The following is an 18,069-nucleotide window of genomic DNA, read 5'->3' on the forward strand; positions in this document are numbered from 1 at the left end:
CCCTAATGAAATCACTTACTAGTTCTAAGGAGTTTTTTTTTGTATCTTCCTTGGCGTTTTCTATGTAGACAATCATCTCTGCAAATAGTGACTGTTTTATTTCTTCCTTTTCTGATCTTTCCTTTCTGATGCTTTTTATTTTTATTTTTCTTGCTTTATTGCATTGGATAGAACTTTCAGCACTATGTTGACAAAGAATGGGGAAAGCAGACGTCCTGCTTGTTTCCAATTTAAGGGGGAAAGAATTCAGTTTTTTACCATAAACTATAATAATAGCTGTTAGTTTTTTGTAGGTGCTCCTTATCAAGTTGAAGAAGTTCCCCTCTTTCTATTTTTCTTAGAGTTTTAAAAAAAATCATGAATGGTTGTTGGATGGTTATTGAATTTTGTTAAATGATTAGTATGATTATGTGATTTTTCTTCTTTAGAAGATTTTTCTTATTCCTGTTGATATGGTGGATGACACTGATTAATTTTCATATACTGAACCAACTTTCTGTCCATGGAATAAATTCCACTTGGTCCTAGTATATAATTCTTTTCATATTTTGCTGAATTCTATTTGCTGATATTTTGTTAAGGATTTTTTGCATCTATATTCATGAAAGAGTTGATCTGTAGTTTCTTTTTTCTATGCTGTGTTTATCTGGTTTTAGTATCAGGGCAATATTAGCTTTATAACATCTATTGAGAAATGCCCTCTCCTCTTCTACTTTCTGGATGAGATTATGTAGAATTGGTATTAATTCTTCTTTGAGCATTTAGTATAATTCTCCAGTGAAACCATTTGGGCCTGGAAATTTGTTTTTTTGGGAATTCTTTAACTTACGAATTCAATTTCCTTAATAGTTATAGGGCTATTCAAATTATCTGTTTCAGTCTGGTTGAGTTGTGGTAGTTTGTGTTTTTTGAGGAATTAGTCCTTTTCCTCTATGTTGTCAAATTTGTATGTAGAGTTCATCATAGTATTTACTTATTATCCTTTTGATGTATGTAGAGTCTATATTGACATTCGGTGTTTCATTCCTGATACTGAATTAGTAATTTGTGTCTTCTCTTTTTTTATTTGTTAGTCTTGCTAGAGATTTGTCAATTTTATTAGTCTTTTCAAAAAACCAGCTCTTTGTTCCATTGATTTTTCTCTATTGCTTTTCTTTTTTCAATTTTATTTCTTATATTTATTATTTTCTTCCCTCTGCTTGTTTTGGGTTTGTTTTGCTCTTTGGGTATGTTCTGAGCTTAGATTACTGATTTGAAACTGTTCCTCTTTTCTAATGTATGCATTTAGTAGTATAAATTTTCCCCTCAGCACCGTCTTAGCTGTGTCCCACAAATTTTGATATGTTATATTTTCAGTTTCATTCAGTTCAGTGTATTTTTTAAGTTTCCCTTGAGACTTCCTCTTTGATCCATAGATTATTTGGAAGTTTAGTGTACAAGTGTTTAGAGAATTCCTCTTACCTTTCTGTTATTAATTTCTAATTATTTCCTTTGTGATCAGACAACAGAAACTGTATGATTTCAGTTTTTTTTTAATTTGTTGAAATTTGCTTTATGGCCCAGGATATGATTTTTCTTGGTTTATATCCCCTCGTCATTTGGAAAGAATGTGTATTCCGCTGTTGTTGGGTGGAATGTTCTATAAATATAGACTAGGTTTTTTTCTTGGCAGTGTTGTCAAGTTCTTCTATAGCCTTGCTTATTTTCTGCTGAGTTCTTCAGTCAGTTGTTGAGAGAGAAGTGTTGAAGTCTCCAATAATAATTGTTGTTTTGTTTATTTCTCCTGTCAGTTCTATTGGTTTTTGTTTCACGGATTTTGCAACTGTTTGCTTTGGTGCATACTCATTTAAGACTGCTATGTCTTCTGGGTAGATTGACTCTTTCGTCATTATATAATGTGCTTTCCTGTCTCTGGTAATTTTCTTTGCTTTGAAATTTTCTTTATCTGATATTAATGTACCCATCCTGCTTTCTTTTGCTTAATGATTGCAATGATATATCTTTTTCTATCCTTTTGTGTTCAACTTGCCTATCATTATATTTGGAGTGAATATTTTTTACAAACGGCAGATAGTTGGGTCGTATTTTTTTAATCCATTTTGCTAATCTCTGTCTTTTAATAGATATATTTAGATCATTTACATTTAATGTAATTACTGATATATTAGGTGTTGATATTTTATCACTTCAAGTGAATTATAGAATCCCTACCTCTTTGTAAGTCCCTTTACCTCCTTCATTTAAAACATAATTACCTAAAATATTTCCTTTTCACATATAGAACCACATCAGACAGTGTTAAAATTTTTCTTCAACCATCAGACATAATTTAGAGAACTCAGGAGGAGGAGGAAAGTCTATTGTATTGATTGATATTTTTGCTTTCCATGTGTTTTCTTCCCTCTTGATGATTCAAATTTCCTTCTTTTATTGTTTCCTTTCTGTTTAGAAAATTTCTTTTAGCTATTCTTTTAGGGTAGGTCTGATTCTCTTAGTTTTCCTTCACCTGAGAATATTTTCATTTCCCTTTCATTTCTGAAGAATTCTGAGTTGACATTTCTTTTCTTTCAGCACTTAAGAAATGTTGTGTCACTTCCTTCTGTCCTCTGTGGTTTCTGATAGTAAATTCACTGTCATTTGAATTGTTTTTATCCTATAGGTAAGGTGTCATCTCTGTCTCGGGGTTTTCAAAATATTTTCTTTGTCCTTAGTATCCAGAAGTTTGACTATGATGTATCTTGGTGTGGATATTTTTTGACTTTATCCTGTTTTGCGTTCACTCAGGTGTTTGATTCTGTAGGTTTATATTTTTTGTCAGATTTGGGAAGTTTTCAGTCAATGTTTCTTCCAGTACTTTTTCAGCCTTACCCTCTTTCTCCTCTCCTTCCAGGACTCTGATGATACAAAGTTAGATCTTTAGTGATAGTCTTACAAGTCTCAGAGACTCTGTTCATGTTTTTTTCAGTCTCTTTTCTCTCTGTTGTTGGATAATTTTCTGTTGTTCTGGCTTCCAGTTCACTGATTCTTTCCTCTGCCCCTCCATTCTGCCAGTGAGCCCATCCATTGAATTTTTATTTTGGTTATTGTATTTTTTAGTCCAAAACTTCCATTTGGTTCTTTTTATATCTTCTGTTTCTTTACTGAGACTTTATATTTCTTTGCTGAAGCTTTCTATTTTTTTTATGTGATTTATGTTCATAATGGCTCATTGAAATATTTTTATGATTCTTTCTTTAATAGCTTTTTTGGATAATTCTCTGTTATCTTGGTGTTGGTATTTCACTCAGTTTGAAATCACATTTTTTATTGAAACCTAAACACTTTGGGTATTATATTATGAGACTCTGGCTCTTCTTTAAATCTTTTATTCTACCTGGTTTCCTTTGAACTCCTCTGGCAGTGGAAGAGGGTATACTGCCTCTTTACTGCCTGGTGGAGGTAGAATTCTAGGTTCCCGACTCAGCCTCTGTTGACATCTGAGTGTAGGAGGGTCCTTACTACTGCTGGTTGGATGTGGGGTGGGAGTTCCAGCTACCCACTAGGCCTCCACTGATACCTCCCTGGCTGGGAGGGGTAGGAATGCCTTATTACTTTCTGGACTGTTCCTCGCCTGATTTCCACTGACACTAGGGGAGGGGGAAGGAGGGCCTCACTAGGCAGTGGTGAAAGCCCTGACTCTCTGCTAGGCCTCCTCTGATACCACCCCAGGGGGGACGAGGAAGGATACCTCATAAATGCCAGGTGGGAGTGGAAGTCCAGGCTCCTCATGTGGTCTTTACTAACACCAGCCAGTGGGCACGAAAGTCCCAGCTCTCTACTTGGCCCTCTCTGATGTCACCCCAGTGGAATAGTTGCATCACCTCTTTATAGCCTGATAATGGTGGAAGTCTAGGCTCCCCACTTGACCTTTGTGGGCATGGGTGGGAAGAGGGCCATAGTTTTTTCTGGGTTGTTTGACTGGAGGAGAGCAGTTTATTGTCTGGAAGTCTTCTGTCTTGCTGGGCTGCCCATTTCCTGGTCCTTTGACTAGAGAGAACAGGGTTTTTTTTTTTTGTTTTTTTTTTTTTTTGGTCTTTGCCTGTTAGCATTTCCAAATTGGGACATATGGGGCAAAAGGAAAACCCAGGGAATTCATCACCATGTTGTTCTTGGGTCCTGAGGACCTTAGTCAGTCTGCCTTCTCTCCACTTTTCAGTGTTTGTTTTCATTGTTTGCTTTATATATGATGTCCAGTGTTTTTTGGTGTACTTAGTGGGAGGAATAGGGAAAAGTACATCTACTCTGTTTTTGGAGGGAATTCTTTGCCCTCGGTCACTTAGGAAAGACTGACAAACTATTCTTGCTAAAATGTTTTGTCTTCCAGAGACAGTCACATTTTAAAAGGAGGTAATTTTTTCCTTAAAAGAATAGCTTTTTATCAATAGGATTTGAGGTGTTGGTGGGCTAGAGGACGTGTGTTGGAGGCGGTGTGATGGAGGAGTTAAACTTGGAGACTGAGAGTCTCTCCTGGGTCTTGTGAATGCCACATCTGGTTCTTGGGGAGAAATGAACCCCAGGCACCGGGGGTGGGGGTGAGGGGGTGAGGGGGAAGCTTCTTTGTGAAAGCTGGCCAGAAAATGTTCCCTCAGAGTCTTTCTGTGACACTTGGTGTGTTGCCAAAGGGGAAAGAGAAGGAAAACCCTTGGTTAAGTAAACATATATTCATATTTCACTGCAGGAGGTTGAATGGTCTAAGTCAGCCTAATCAGTTCCATATGTTCAGCATTGATAGTCCAGGCATGACTAGTTGTACCTTTAAAACAAGACAGATCAGATGTTTCATGTTATGAAAATAATAACTGCCATTTATTGCATATCTGTGCATGCCAAGCACTGTGCATAGTGTCTTATGTGCAGTATTCTGCTCTTACCTCTGAGAGAAGTGGGTATCTGTGTTACTTTACAGATGAGGAGGCTGAGTCTGAGATGGACAAGTGACTTGCACAAGTTCATCTGGCCTCTGAGTGGCTGTGCTGGGGCTAACCCTTGCCCCCCTGACTCCAGAGTTCCTATTCTTACCACGTCCCCAGGCCACATGCATTTGAACCTGGGCCTTCTGCGTGGCGATTCTTGGGCTGGACCCTCAGCAGCACCCCCTCCCCCAAGGTGATTTAGGCCACCGGATCCATGCACTAGAATAGAGGGTCTGACCCTGACTGCACAGTAGAATCACTAGAAAAAGTTTTTTAAAATCCCGATGGCCAAGCTGCACCTGAGGTCAGTAAACTCAAGCTCTGGGTGAAACCTGGGCATCAGAGCTTTAAAACCTTCCCTGGAGATTCCGACGTTCTGCTAGGTTTGAGAGTATGGTGGAGAGTTGGAAAATGATGGCGAAGAGTCACAGCCAGATTCTGGAGCTCTCTTTTTGGTTGCGTGGGTGCCCACTGAGAAGGGACTTGGGGGTTGCAGTCTGTTTGGGAAGCTTCTTTTGTGAAACACTTCTCCCAAGAAAAAGTCAAATGCCCAAGTCAAAAAGTGGGTACAGCTGAAGGGGGTCATGAGGGACTACCTACTGCCAAAGTGTGTGCACAAAGTCGAGGGGAAGGGCACTTGTGGAGCTCTGCTTCTACTTTTTTTTTTCCTGAGCCAAAAAGAATGTATGGGGGCCAGGGGAAGTGGGGAGGTCACCCTGATTATCATCGTTTTTGCTCAGAGGGCTGAGCCCCTTCACTCCGTCCAGGCGAGGGCTCAGAGGCTGAAGAGCTTGCTCTGTGGGCTGGGGTGCCTGTTTGGCCCTGCAGACGCATCTTCACCCTGCTCTCTGCCCCAGGAGGCCGGCCTCTGGGGAGGGCAGCAGTGAACTCCCCGGTGCTCTGGCTCCAGCTGGTTTGGGCTAAATGGTACTAAGTTATATTTATTTGACTAAGTATAACCAGCATATTTGTTGTTTATCTGAAATTCAAGTGTAACTGGGGTATCCTGTTTTTTATCTGGCCGCCCTATGCCCACTGTGGAAAATCTGACCCGCCAGCACAATCTGCCAACTGTGCAGGCATCTCAGTGGGTTTTCACTGGCACTCCCGCTTTTCTGCTGTCACACCGCAGCTGTGACCCCTCCAGGCACAAGACGCCAGGCTGTTGACTCCCCTTCCTTTCCAGTAAAGCCCCTGCCCAGCCGGTTCTCTCGGGGTCAGCTGGCCCGTTTCCCCTTGCAGGGCTTCGCTACACTTGGTGCGGATGGGACGGCCCTCCAATCACTTTCATCCCATGAATGGCCTTTTTTGCTATTTAACTTTCTCCAAGGGGTGGAGTGCATTCACTCCAGCGAAGTAAATGTTTACTATTTACAGTTTGGGAGCCATCAGGTCAAGTGATTTCAGGTTGAAGGTGTTAAAAATTTTCTCTCTTTCTTATTGGGGCTACTCGTTATCAATCAGGAATCCTTTGAGTTTGCTTCAAGTGAAACAATGATACGTAGAATGTTTGTTCTGGGTTTGGCCTCAGCTGGCAGCAGGAGTTGGGGGAGGAGTCCTTAACCTAGGTGATAGGGAAGCTGCCCAGGGACGTGATTCAAATATTGGCTGGAATTGGGGGACACTGATTCAAATATTGTCCAGAATTGGGGGACACCGGTCCAGGTACAGCCCTTTCTCCTGGGGGGGACATGGAGCGCAGCAGCGGTGGGGGACAGCGGCGTGGGCACAAAGAGGAGTCCAGATGCCAAAAGCCCTTCTGTAAACCGCAAACCCACCCCAGAAGGGGGCCTTTCTCCTCCCACCGCGGGGGCCTGCTTGATAGCAAAGCCGCGGAGACAGAGAGGAAGCCTTAGCGCCTAGGCAAAAGGCATCCTCCTGGCCGCTCGCAGCTCCCCTGCCCCGCGTATGCTCCGCGGGTGGGAGGCTAAGAACCCCTAGGAGCTCAAGGATAAATCTTCACTCTTGTAGCCTCCTCTGGGCCTCCTGGTTTTGAGGTTGGACTTCAGAGAACCGGGGTGATGCCTCTGTCCATTTTGTTGGTTGAGAAAGAGTGGAAAGAGCAGAGGCAGTGGGTCCCAGTGGCTGGCAACTGAGTCCTGCGTTTATTCGACCACTGTGGCCAAGGCACTTCTCCTCTCCCTTCCTCGATACCCGGGATTGTAAAACAGGCTGATGGCACTAACACCCAAGGGCAGGGTTGAATTAAACAGGGCTCGCCAGCCTGCACGGTGACTGCCCTGCCCAGCTCTCTTCCCACAGCCTGGGGGAACTCCAGGCCAGGGAGGCTGCTTGGTGCTGCCACTTCAACTCCTGTCCTGGGACCTGAAGTTTCTGCAACTGCAGCTTCCTTTATCACCTGGGGCTGTGATCCTGAGGCTTCAGGGACATCTAAAGGAGCTCATGTTGGGAAAGGATTGTAGAGGCCAGCCCTAGAGAGGGTCCGCAGAGCCCAGAGCCCTTTGGCCATCACAGCCAGCAGTATGTTTTTTCTCTCATTCGTGGCTGGCAGTTATGTTGCTCCAGTGTTGCTGTGCATTGTCTAAGACAGACCTCCCTGATTGGTTCTGGCGCTCATTCCCACAAGGCCCAGAAATTCCTCCTTCAGGTGGCCAACAGGCCCAGGTTCACATGCAAGTCAATAACAACATCAACCAATATCAGTGGAGTGCGCTGGCAGACCAGTATATCTAGTCATCTCCTACTGCCGAGGTACTCTCTCCTTACAGGGGAGCGGAGAGCTTTCCTGAGGTCATGTCTCTGGCAGCGAGGGACCGGGTGGGCCTCGGCTTTCTAACTGCAGAGCTGCTGGCCAATCACCGAGCAGCACTGCCCACCCACCCACCTGTCATCAGGCACGCTCAGCAAGCACTCAGCAATATTCACGGATTAAGGGTAAGAGGCACTAGTTGATCACACAGAAAAAGCCTCTATAGTAGCAACCCCCAATTGACCAATTTTGAGTCTAAAAGACTAAGGTCCCTAAATGTCTGACCACCTGTGCTGTGTGTAGTCAGTGGAAGTGGTACTGCTTCAGAGGCGTGCCAACAGTCCCACCTCAGTCCCACTCTCAGTCACAGCAGTGTCCCTGCCTGGACCACCTCTCTTCCCTGCTCACTCTGCCCACATCACACCCATTTATTCCGTAGATGTTCACTGCATATCAGCTCCATGCCATGCATCATGCTGGGTTCAGGGGATGCCATCTCCAGCCTTCCAGGAAGCCAGGGAGACAAATTTGTTCAGAAAAACAAGGTAAACCCGTGTGGAACAATGGACACCCATTTATTTGTTGGGTGAATAAACATTTGCTACTCACGTCCCAGGGGCCTGTCCCTGTGCCGGGCACTGGAGGTAGATGATGGAGACCCAATCCCTGTCTTTAAGAAGCTGACATTGGAATTTGGTCGAGGGCTGAGTGGTGATTGGAAACACATGGCCGGTGGCAGGGTGGCTCCATCAGCAGCTCCAGGACTGGATGGGTGTGGCTCCCTGGGGTTGGCAGATGCAGCTGCTGGAACATCTGGACAGTTACTCTTGGACCTGAGTGGGAGGCCATTTGTCCAAGGTGGCTTAACAGCATTTGCTTGTAAGGTTAAATTCCCACTGCAGCTGCTGTCCGGTCCACGCCAAGAAAGGACCTTGAAAGAAGGTGGGAGGGGGAAGAGGAAGGTGGAGATTTCTTGTGAATTCCACCCAAGTTACAGCCAGAGTCTGTCTACTTTTCCATGTGTAATGTGTAGAAAGGACCACGTTCTCGTTAAGTCTCTGATTTGGGGTTTTTAATACATCTCCCACACTGACTAAACATTGTCTCTAAAATGGTGATCATCAAACAGGCCCACCACATTGGCTTTTGTCATCTTGAAGATGAGTTAACAGGAACATGTTAACGAAATTTAAAAGTCTTAAAATTTTTGTTCTGATCTCATCCTCCTACCACTACTCCCCCCAAAATAATTTTGACGTGTTCCACTTCTGTGAAGAAAAACAGGGAGAGGGGCATTTTACAATCGAAGAAGTCGAAATAGTACAAAATTAGCAGCTTAAATTATAATATCTAATTCATCATTGTCCTGACCCAAGTCCAAAACCTTGGAATGGTTTTCATTTTGCCTTTTTCACATTATCCGTAATCATTCAGGGCCCCCACGTATGGCTGGTGAGGTTATGCATGGGACAGCTCTAGAGTACCATTTACACAGACAGCTATGTGAATGGCCACACCCCCTCCCCAAAAGTTGTGCAGTGTGAACCTCACCAACTTCACCAAGCATGTGTGGTTGGTCAGCCCTCAGTACCAACCCTGTAAATCAACAGTTCTCAAGTGTGGGGCCATGGCAGGTTTTTACTGATTCACAATAAAAAGAGAAAATAATCAAACTAATAATAGCTGACATTTATTGAGTGCTATGAGCCAGACATAGTAATGACTCTTTTGTTCCTAAGGGCAACCCTACAGGCACCATTGTGACCGTCCCCATTTTCCTTGTGTGGGAAGTAAATCTGAAGTAGCCTCAGAGACTGTATTCTTGAAGCAACAGCCAGTATAAAGCTGCCAAATGACTCCTGAGAACTATCCTGCCTTCTGAGATTACGTCCTTCCTAGATATTTGGTGTCAGGCTGACCTTTCTTTTGTGAACTGATGGCGAGACTGAGAATGCTGTTGTGGTCCAACCCTCTTCTGTCTCCGGCATCCTTCCTACTTCCTGGGCACTCCCATAGTTAGGTCTTCAATTTCTTCCTGGCGGGTTTCCCACTCCCTGGCTTCCTCCTTCCTGCTCCTCTTCCTCCCACTCAGCCAGCTGTCAGTGCCCTGGTCAAGCTCGCCTCTGATCTTCTCCCTCCCCTGCTCAGAAACCTTCCAGGAATCTCTGCCGCCTCAGCCAGATTCAGGGCTCTCCCGCTCAGCCTAACTCCAGTTTTTCTCCTCTTTTTGGCCTAGCACAGGAGGGCCACCCTACAGCTAAATTGATGTTCCCAAACTGTTAGGGCCTCTTCTTTCTCTCCAGTTTCCCACCACCCCTGCCCCTTGAAACCTCGTCCATCCTCCGCATTCCTCCTCCAGTTCATGCCTTTATTCATTCATTCAACAAACCTATTTTGAGCACCTCCTATGAAGTAGCTATCGTGTGGGTGCGAGGCCTCATGGGGCTTCCAGTCAGTCCAGCAGGAGAGAAAGAACCGAATGAGTAATCACAGGAGCTGTTACAAAAGGGGAGTGCCCCAGCGCCTAATCTGAGAGGGCTAATAGTCTAGGGGGGCAGGGATGGGGGGAATCAGTGAAGGCCTCCCTGACACTATTGGGACAGCCTCCCCCCACCCCCATTAGCTGTGTCCCGTCTCCCCTTTAGCTCCTGGGACCCTCTGCTGCTCTTCTGGGGCAGGTGCCTTTCTTTATCCCATTAGACGGTCACAGCAAAATCTTAGACCCAGGAGGTGCTATATAAATATCTGTTGGCATTTAAATCGTTCTACCAACTTCTGGCAAATCAAATTGTGGGGATTAGCTATCTTTTAAACCATGCATAGTGATTACGGGGTGGGTTTGGCTGCTCCCCGACGTCTGTGATATCATCTGAGCGGGTGGCCTTGCCATTAGTTTGTTCAGTTAGCACCTCGCCTCACAGAAAACTGAAGGTTATCTCTCAAACTGTAATCAGAGGTTAGCCTGCAGGGTTGGGGTTCCAAAACAGGTTTCCATTTTATACTTTCTATGCTTCTATAAATATTTGAATTTTTCACAACAGACTTGTGTTACCCTTATAATTAGAAATGTTAAATGTTTTTAAGTAAATTAAACAAACCAAAGAAAGTATTATTTGCTTTTCTCACTCCGCTTTTTGCCTTCTATGAAAGGGATGAATATTTAAAGGAAAAAAATAGTCATTTGGACAAAACCCTTGACTCCCCAGTTCCATGGAACTCAATGAATAGGAAGGACCACAGATGAGTTTGCCGATCTGAGACAAAGGTGAAGTGTAAGTGCTTTGAAGCCTATAGAAAAAGAGTCTTCTTGAGGAGAGTCTGCAGGGATAAGAGAAACAGTCAGAGCATTCATAAGTGAAGAAAGTGTCCCCAAATCAGAGGAAGAGGGGAGCTGGATGGGACCCAGGTACTGAGTTTCGCCTCCCGCTACTAAGAACACAGGCCCACACTTGTGCACAAAGTTTGCCTGGCGTGGGGGCCACAGGAGAGGAAGGGGCTCCTCTCTGTAGAGTCACCCTGACCTCTTGTCCCTGGAATAGATGAACGCTCCCGTCGCAGCACACATCTGGATGACTGGACTCAAGACCAGCCCATGGCTGACCCACAAAGCCCTTCCCCAAAGCATGCAGATGGCCCCTGTACTCACGCCCACTGAGACCTCAGGCTAAGGACAAGCAGTGAACCTCCCCTGGTTTCTTAAAGTGAAATCTCTTGTCCTCCAACCTGGCAGCAGCCATGAGAGTCGCCCTGGCATGGGAGAGACAGTTGTATGGAGAGGACTCCCTGACAGGAGCCGTGACCTTCAGTTGAGGGAGATGTGCAGTCCAGAGTGACTTGGCAGGGAGGGAGCCAGGGGAATAAATTCCCAGGTCCTCCCTTCTACCCCCACGTCTCTTGCTTGTACCTCCATTAGCCAAATAAGTACTTAGCTGGATACTTATACTAAAAATGGCTTATTGTTTATCTGAAATTCAGGTTTAACTGGGTATCCTGCGTTCTTATTTGCTAAATCTGGCACAGTCCTAAGTAGAGACTACCCTACTCCCTACACACACACACTCAGGAGCCCAGGAGGGTGTGACATTGTGAGCGTGGCAGGAGGCACAGTCCTCGAGCAGGGATGGGGCACCTTTGTGTGCCCCTAGTCACTAAGCCACAAAGTACCAGGCCTGTGTTCTTCCCACCTGCCTGTCTCACCCACTTGCGGTCAATGTGTTTGAATAGATAACAACCAGTATAGAATGTATGCTCCAAAAATGCCATTAAAAAAACTGAAAGTGCAACTATTGTGAGCCTATATTTTTAGAAATTCTGGTGGGCCAGATGAAATCAAAACATTTTCAGGTCCATTCCAGCAGGCAAGCATTTTCCTGGAAGTCCCAAGTCATTCTATAGCTGGTGACATAAGCGTATGATGACTTTTTCCCCCCATTTCTAGGGATGGGTCATGTTGAGGCACAAGAACTGTAAACTTGTGTCTTTGTGATGAGTAGCAGCCTTTGCAAGACTGTTGGCCAAATTTTTGGCATAGTCTGTGACTAAGCAGACGATGAGAAAAGTGATCTCAGCTGCCATCACCTTCCCGCCATGCTGTTGAGTTGGGTTTGAAGGACTTGGAATGAATCAAAATTTTTAAAAAAGGATGAAGGTCGTCAAAAGGTACAAACTTCCAGTTATAAAAAAAAAAAGTCCTGGGAATGTGATGTATAGCATAGTGACTATAGTTAATAATACTGTATTATATATTAGAAAGTTCCTAAGAGAGTAGATGTTAAAAGTTCTTGTCATAAGAAAAAAAATTTGTAACTATGCATGGTGATGGATGTTAACTAGACTTATTGTGGTGATCATTTCACAATATATACAAATATCGAATCATTGTGTTGCACACCTGAGATTAATGTGTTATATGTCAACTATATCTCAATAAAAAAAAGGAAAAATATTTTTTGATGAGGAGGAATTATATTTCTTAAGCATTCTTTAGAAGGAGGTAAATGAACAAATGAATGGACTTGTGAATGAGAAGATACATCCAGACATGTGTATTAAATAAATTCTGCTTGTGTTTTCTGAGGACACTGAGGATGCCCCATTTCTCTCTCTTTGTGGCCTAATAAGTTGAGTACCTACTGGGAAAACTCCATTATTTAAAAGACTAAAAGTCAGACGTTCTGTTTTGCAGCTATCGCTGAGGTGAGGGAGGAAACCAAGCCCAACCTGCCATTCCCAGGACCTTTCCCAGGAAGCCTGCAAGCTGACCACACGCCGTCCTCCTTTCCTCACGCCAGTGGGTACCAGCCTGCCTTGACGTTTTCACCAACCCAGCCTGGAAGACCGCATACAGGAAATGCAGCCCTTCCCAGGGTGACCTCTGCCAGGTCAAGGCTCCTACCGCCTCTTGCATTTAATCACACAGTTGGCCACATAATCCTTTCTGAACATAAAGATGTCAAGTTCAATTGCTCAATCAGTATACCTAATGTGTACCAGTACACCGAAGTTATTTCTTGGTGGAAAGATGGGAAGGAATTGGTTGGGGCACATCATGCAATTACTCAGTTTTATGCAGATGAGGAAGTGACAACAATAATCGCTTCCTTCAGGTACGTGTTCTTTCTTCCTTTCCTTTTTAATGTTGTTATGCTATTGGTCAAAAGTAAAGACCTTGATTCAAAAGTAAAGACCTTCTAAATAAAAGACATCCTTTGAGCCAGCCCCGTGGCTTAGTGGTGAAGTGTGCGTGCTCCGCTGCTGGCGGCCGGGGTTCGGATCCCGGGCGCGCATTGACGCACCGCTTCTCCGGCCATCCTGGGGCCACGTCCCACATGCAGCAACTAGAAGGATGTGCAGCTATGACATACAACCATCTACTGGGGCTTTCGGGGAAAAAAGTAAATAAATAAAAATTTAAAAATAATTAAAAAAAAAAAACATCCTTTGGTTTTCTCTGTTAGCAGCTCCACTGGTCCATTTAGAGTGTAGATTAATAGCTGACAGTCTGTATTGTTGACCTCTTTTAAATTGATCTTGGCCCCACGGAAACTGTTGGTTATCAGATGCTCTGGGTTCTGGGGTACCACTTTCCCACCTGACCTACAAGTCATGTCAAGTCCTGCTTGACTCCAGAGCTTTCCCAGTGAGTGGGATCAGTGTTTCTCACCAGGTATGAGGAGACATCGAAATCACCTGGTGGGCATGGAGCTTTTAAAACAGTGCAGCCCTCCCATCTCTCTCACGTGCCCTGCCCGCCTCCTTTCCACCTCTCCCCAACACTCCCCAGATCATGGCGCTGATGTGGCCCTCATGTATACTGGGGTAGGAAAATAGTAGAGAGTCTAAAGTTTGGGGAAACTAGACAAACCTTAGCCACGTGGGTCAGTATTGCACTTTGTTTTGGCGGGGACATGCCGAATGAGTTAGGGGAGCGACAAGGATAAGCCACGCCAGGACATATGTCTAGAATAATTCATTGTCCCTAGGACTGAGTCATCATACCTCAGAATACTGGAGACAGTGAGACTGCTGCTTCTCTTCTCACCACCCCTTTGTTGTTCTCTACTCTTTCCTCTCAGCCAGGAAAGTTTGTGTGTTTTTTGTTTATTTTATCGTCAGGACCTCCTTGCATGTACAGTTTTAGAGTTAGGTGGACCTGTGGTTGTTAAAAGCTCAAAATGAGGTCAGAGTTGAGGCGAGAGCCTTTTGTCTGGGATGCCCCCACTCCGCTGTGGAGCCCTCTTTGATCTGGTGTGTTTTCACTTTCTCTGACCTGATCCATGGGGCAGTCCCAGACAGTGTCATGTCTTTTGGTGAATCATTTTATGTTTCCTTTCCAGAAAACCACCTCGGAGTTACCACAGGCCAAATGAATCCAGTTACAGTTTAGTGTGTCAACACTTCCATAAGATGCCCCCTTTGTTTGCATTTTTTTCTGAGTTATAGGCTTGGTCAGAGAGTGAAGGCAAAGAACACCCCTTCCGTGTTTTCCATTGATCGATTAAACTCTGGCTGGGTCTCTCAGGCTGCCTTTCTAGTGGCTGAGACCACTCAGGAGATTTGACTCTATTTTTTTCTGAATCAACTACAAAATGCAGAAGTTTTACCATTTATAGACACAACTTCTGATGGGAGAAGCAAAATCACCATTTAATAATGAATAAGGAGCAGTTTAAAGGCTTAAAGAAACAGAAAGCTAGTGCATTGGTCTCATTAGGTGTCATTTAGGAGGGGAGCACGGGTCCGCTGGCTCTCTGGGCTAGCAGTCCTGAGTGGGGTCCTGCCACTGGCTAGCAGGGAGACCATGGGTGAGCTGCTGCATCTTCCCTGGCCGCTTTGCCAAAGAGATGAGTTTGGACCACATGACTACTCCAGGTGTGCTCTAAGGGTCCCTCAGATGTTCACAGGACTTAAATTGGAGAGTTTTTAAACTTACAGTAGACAGTGTCTTATTTCGGACTTATGTCTTTAGAGTTCAGAAGATGACCTGGATAGTATTTTGAGAACTTTAGAAAAAAATTTAGACTTTTGCATGCATTCAGCTTATTATACGTAAACTCATTCTGAAAGAGAAGAGTCTTATTTGACCTTCAAACTGAGCCTTAAAGAAAATTTAGTGATCAGAATTCTTACAAATAACGGACGCTCAGCTGAATTGGGTGACCTTTGGGGCAATACCAAGGACATTGTTATAATGTTCTTCAACTTAATAAAGTCACGTTCAGGTGGCGCAGTAGCTGTAACGTGATTCCATGAAGTAAATTATAGTCACTTAATCAAGATTATAAATATTTGTGTTATTTATTGGCAAGAGAGAAGGTTGTTGGAGATCCAAAACTTGGTATCTTTTAGATGAGGACCCTGAGGTCCCTATGAGTAGGGTGACTTGCCCAGGGTCACTAGATTTGAGCTAGTCATCCTTAAACAGGGAACCTGACCTGCATACCTGTCGTGTCCTGTCTTCTCACATCTCCCAGGCCTCAAGGAAATCCACTCTAGTTCCCAGGAATAGTAAAGGGTTAAAAACTGGTTCTAGCCATTCAATGTATGCAATTTTATCAAGAATTTGTTAGCCTGCAACTTTGCTGGAGCTGCCATTAATAACAATACATGTACGGACCACGTTTATTCAAGAGAATTTGCTAATAAAATCACATGAAGGGAAGACAACACAAAGTATAGCTATCTGTATATTGGCAGGGGTTAGAGGAACTATAGAAAGATACACATGGTATTTTGAGTTAGGTCATGGGACCATTTTTCTATAAGATGTTATTATAACATCTTATAGAAATTCTCACATGAGTTTTGAAAATGGTGAGGTCTCCAGATTGAGGACTCCACGGTTTGTACCTGCACTCATCCCTTAAATACGCAGCAATTGTGAGTTGCTAGAGACTGCGGGATTATGGAAGCTATATTTAACTTTCTTAGCCTGACGTTGGTTGCACATTTTCTCTTCCATATCGCACAAACTTGCTTCCTGCCCACCCTACACTTAAACTCCCCAACTCCTCATTCTGAAAACAAGGGTGGGTGAGGCATCTGGCCTTTGATCCTAAAACAGGACTGGTCCTAGTTGAAGGTCTAGTTAGGAGGCGTGCATATTTAATGCACCAGAGCTTTCTTCTCTGTCATTCCTCCCGCTGCTTCTGACCTCCTCTTTCGCACAGTGGCGTCATGCTGTCGTATTGCTCTCTCCCCTCCCTCCCGAAGGAAGAGAGGAATGTGATAAAGTAATTCACACCAAGGCAAGCTTCCACATTCACTGGTGACAACATTTTAGACAAAAGGAGTAGACATTTTTTCCAAATTGCAACTTAGGCAACTGCCCCCCAGTTGCAAAAACAGCTAGGCTTGCTTGTGAAAGTGTTTGCAGGCCATTCGTTATTTGTTGGATGAACAACTAACTGAATGAACCACTGGACATTGGGACAAGGAGGGCGGACCTGGTCCCTCCCCGTCCTGCTTGTACTTGTGAGCAGAATGGAGGGGAAGGGGGAATCAAATGTCAGGTGCACAAGGGCGAAGGTAGTGCTAACGTGGTAAGGAGTGTTTCCTTCAGATTTTAAGTTTGGCCTTGAAGTATCGATTTAGGGGAGAGGATCCAGCATCAGGACCAAGGGAAGGACACTCCTGCCGCTCAGGAGCAAACCATGTCTTGCCGTCAAACTCCAGTTTATTGAAACTGGGGGGGGGGGGGGATGGGGGTGGGAATGATGGGAGGAACTCACAGGCATTGAAGTATGAATGCCACATACTCTGGAAGAGTGACAAGAGATTTGGCATCATGCGTGCGAGTGTCCCTGACAGAGTTTTTTTTTTTTTAAATGGTGCGGCATTTCTTTTATTTATTTATTTGTTTGTTTGTTTGTTTATTTATTTTTGTGTGTGAGGAAGGTCAGCCCTGAGCTAACATCCGTGCTAATCCTCCTCTTTTTTTGCTAAGGAAGACCGGCTCTGAGCTAACATCTATTGCCAATCCTCCTCTTCTTTTTCCCCAGAGCCCCAGTAGATAGTTGTATGTCATAGCTGCACATCCTTCTAGTTGCTGTATGTGGGACGCGGCCTCAGCATGGCTGGAGAAGCGGTGCGTCGGTGCGCGCCCGGGGTCCGAACCCGGGCCGCCAGCAGTGGAGCGCGCACACTTAACTGCTAAGCCATGGGGCCGGCCCGCTGACAGAGTTTTGAAACTACTTGGTCTTAGCTCCTGTGTGTGTGTTTTAAAATTATCTTAATAGTAATATATGTATTTTGTTGAATATTCGGAAAATACCAAGCAAGTACAAAGAAGGAAAGTATGGCCCATAATCTCATAACCCCAAGAAAACTTTTCCAAGGATACATAAATTTAATAGTCTTGAAATAAATTACTACTTTATTACATAGATAAATATATGTCTTGCTTCATTCACTTAACCTGTATTATGAATATTTCCCTATATTATTAAAAGTCTTCAAAATATTTTAGTGGCTGCTATATGCCACTATAATCTGCTATTGTAAAACAGAAGCAAATGCAGAAGAATGCAAATGAAATTATAATGGGAAACATTAAAAATTATTTTCAAAATGCCCATGGTGGGGGCATTTACGAGGGAAAAAATAACTGATATAACACCTCAAGTCCAGATGCCTTCTTGAGCTGGGACTCTTCTATGCTAATATTTCACATTTTTTTCCTACTTCCCTTGGGTCTCTGTTATTGTTGATAGAGCCAAGAGTCATCTTTCATTAATAGGTATAGAAAACACTCAATGTCTGCTAGCAGGTTGGGGTATTGCTAACTGATGGCTTGGTGATTAATAGTGAAAATCCGTACCACCACCCCCTCTTGCCCCGCCCACCCCCTCCTAGCCTGGTCCTGGATGCTGTGGGACTCAGGCTGCGTCACTTGAGAACATTTACTGG

At 44.1% G+C, this 18,069-nt stretch overlaps 1 protein-coding gene across 1 annotated transcript in view; it reads left to right on the forward strand.

Moving 5' to 3' along the window:
- MERTK (MER proto-oncogene, tyrosine kinase) overlaps positions 1-18,069 on the forward strand; it is a 106,294-nt gene that overhangs the window by 13,181 nt on the left and 75,044 nt on the right. Inside the window, exon 2 of the mRNA XM_058534606.1 lies at positions 12,848-13,268. Coding sequence (XP_058390589.1) covers positions 12,848-13,268 — 421 coding nt within the window. The remainder of the gene's footprint in view (positions 1-12,847; positions 13,269-18,069) is intronic.

Source organism: Diceros bicornis, chromosome 40 (genome assembly GCF_020826845.1).
Source record: "Diceros bicornis minor isolate mBicDic1 chromosome 40, mDicBic1.mat.cur, whole genome shotgun sequence".
NCBI classification, from domain to species: domain Eukaryota; kingdom Metazoa; phylum Chordata; class Mammalia; order Perissodactyla; family Rhinocerotidae; genus Diceros; species Diceros bicornis.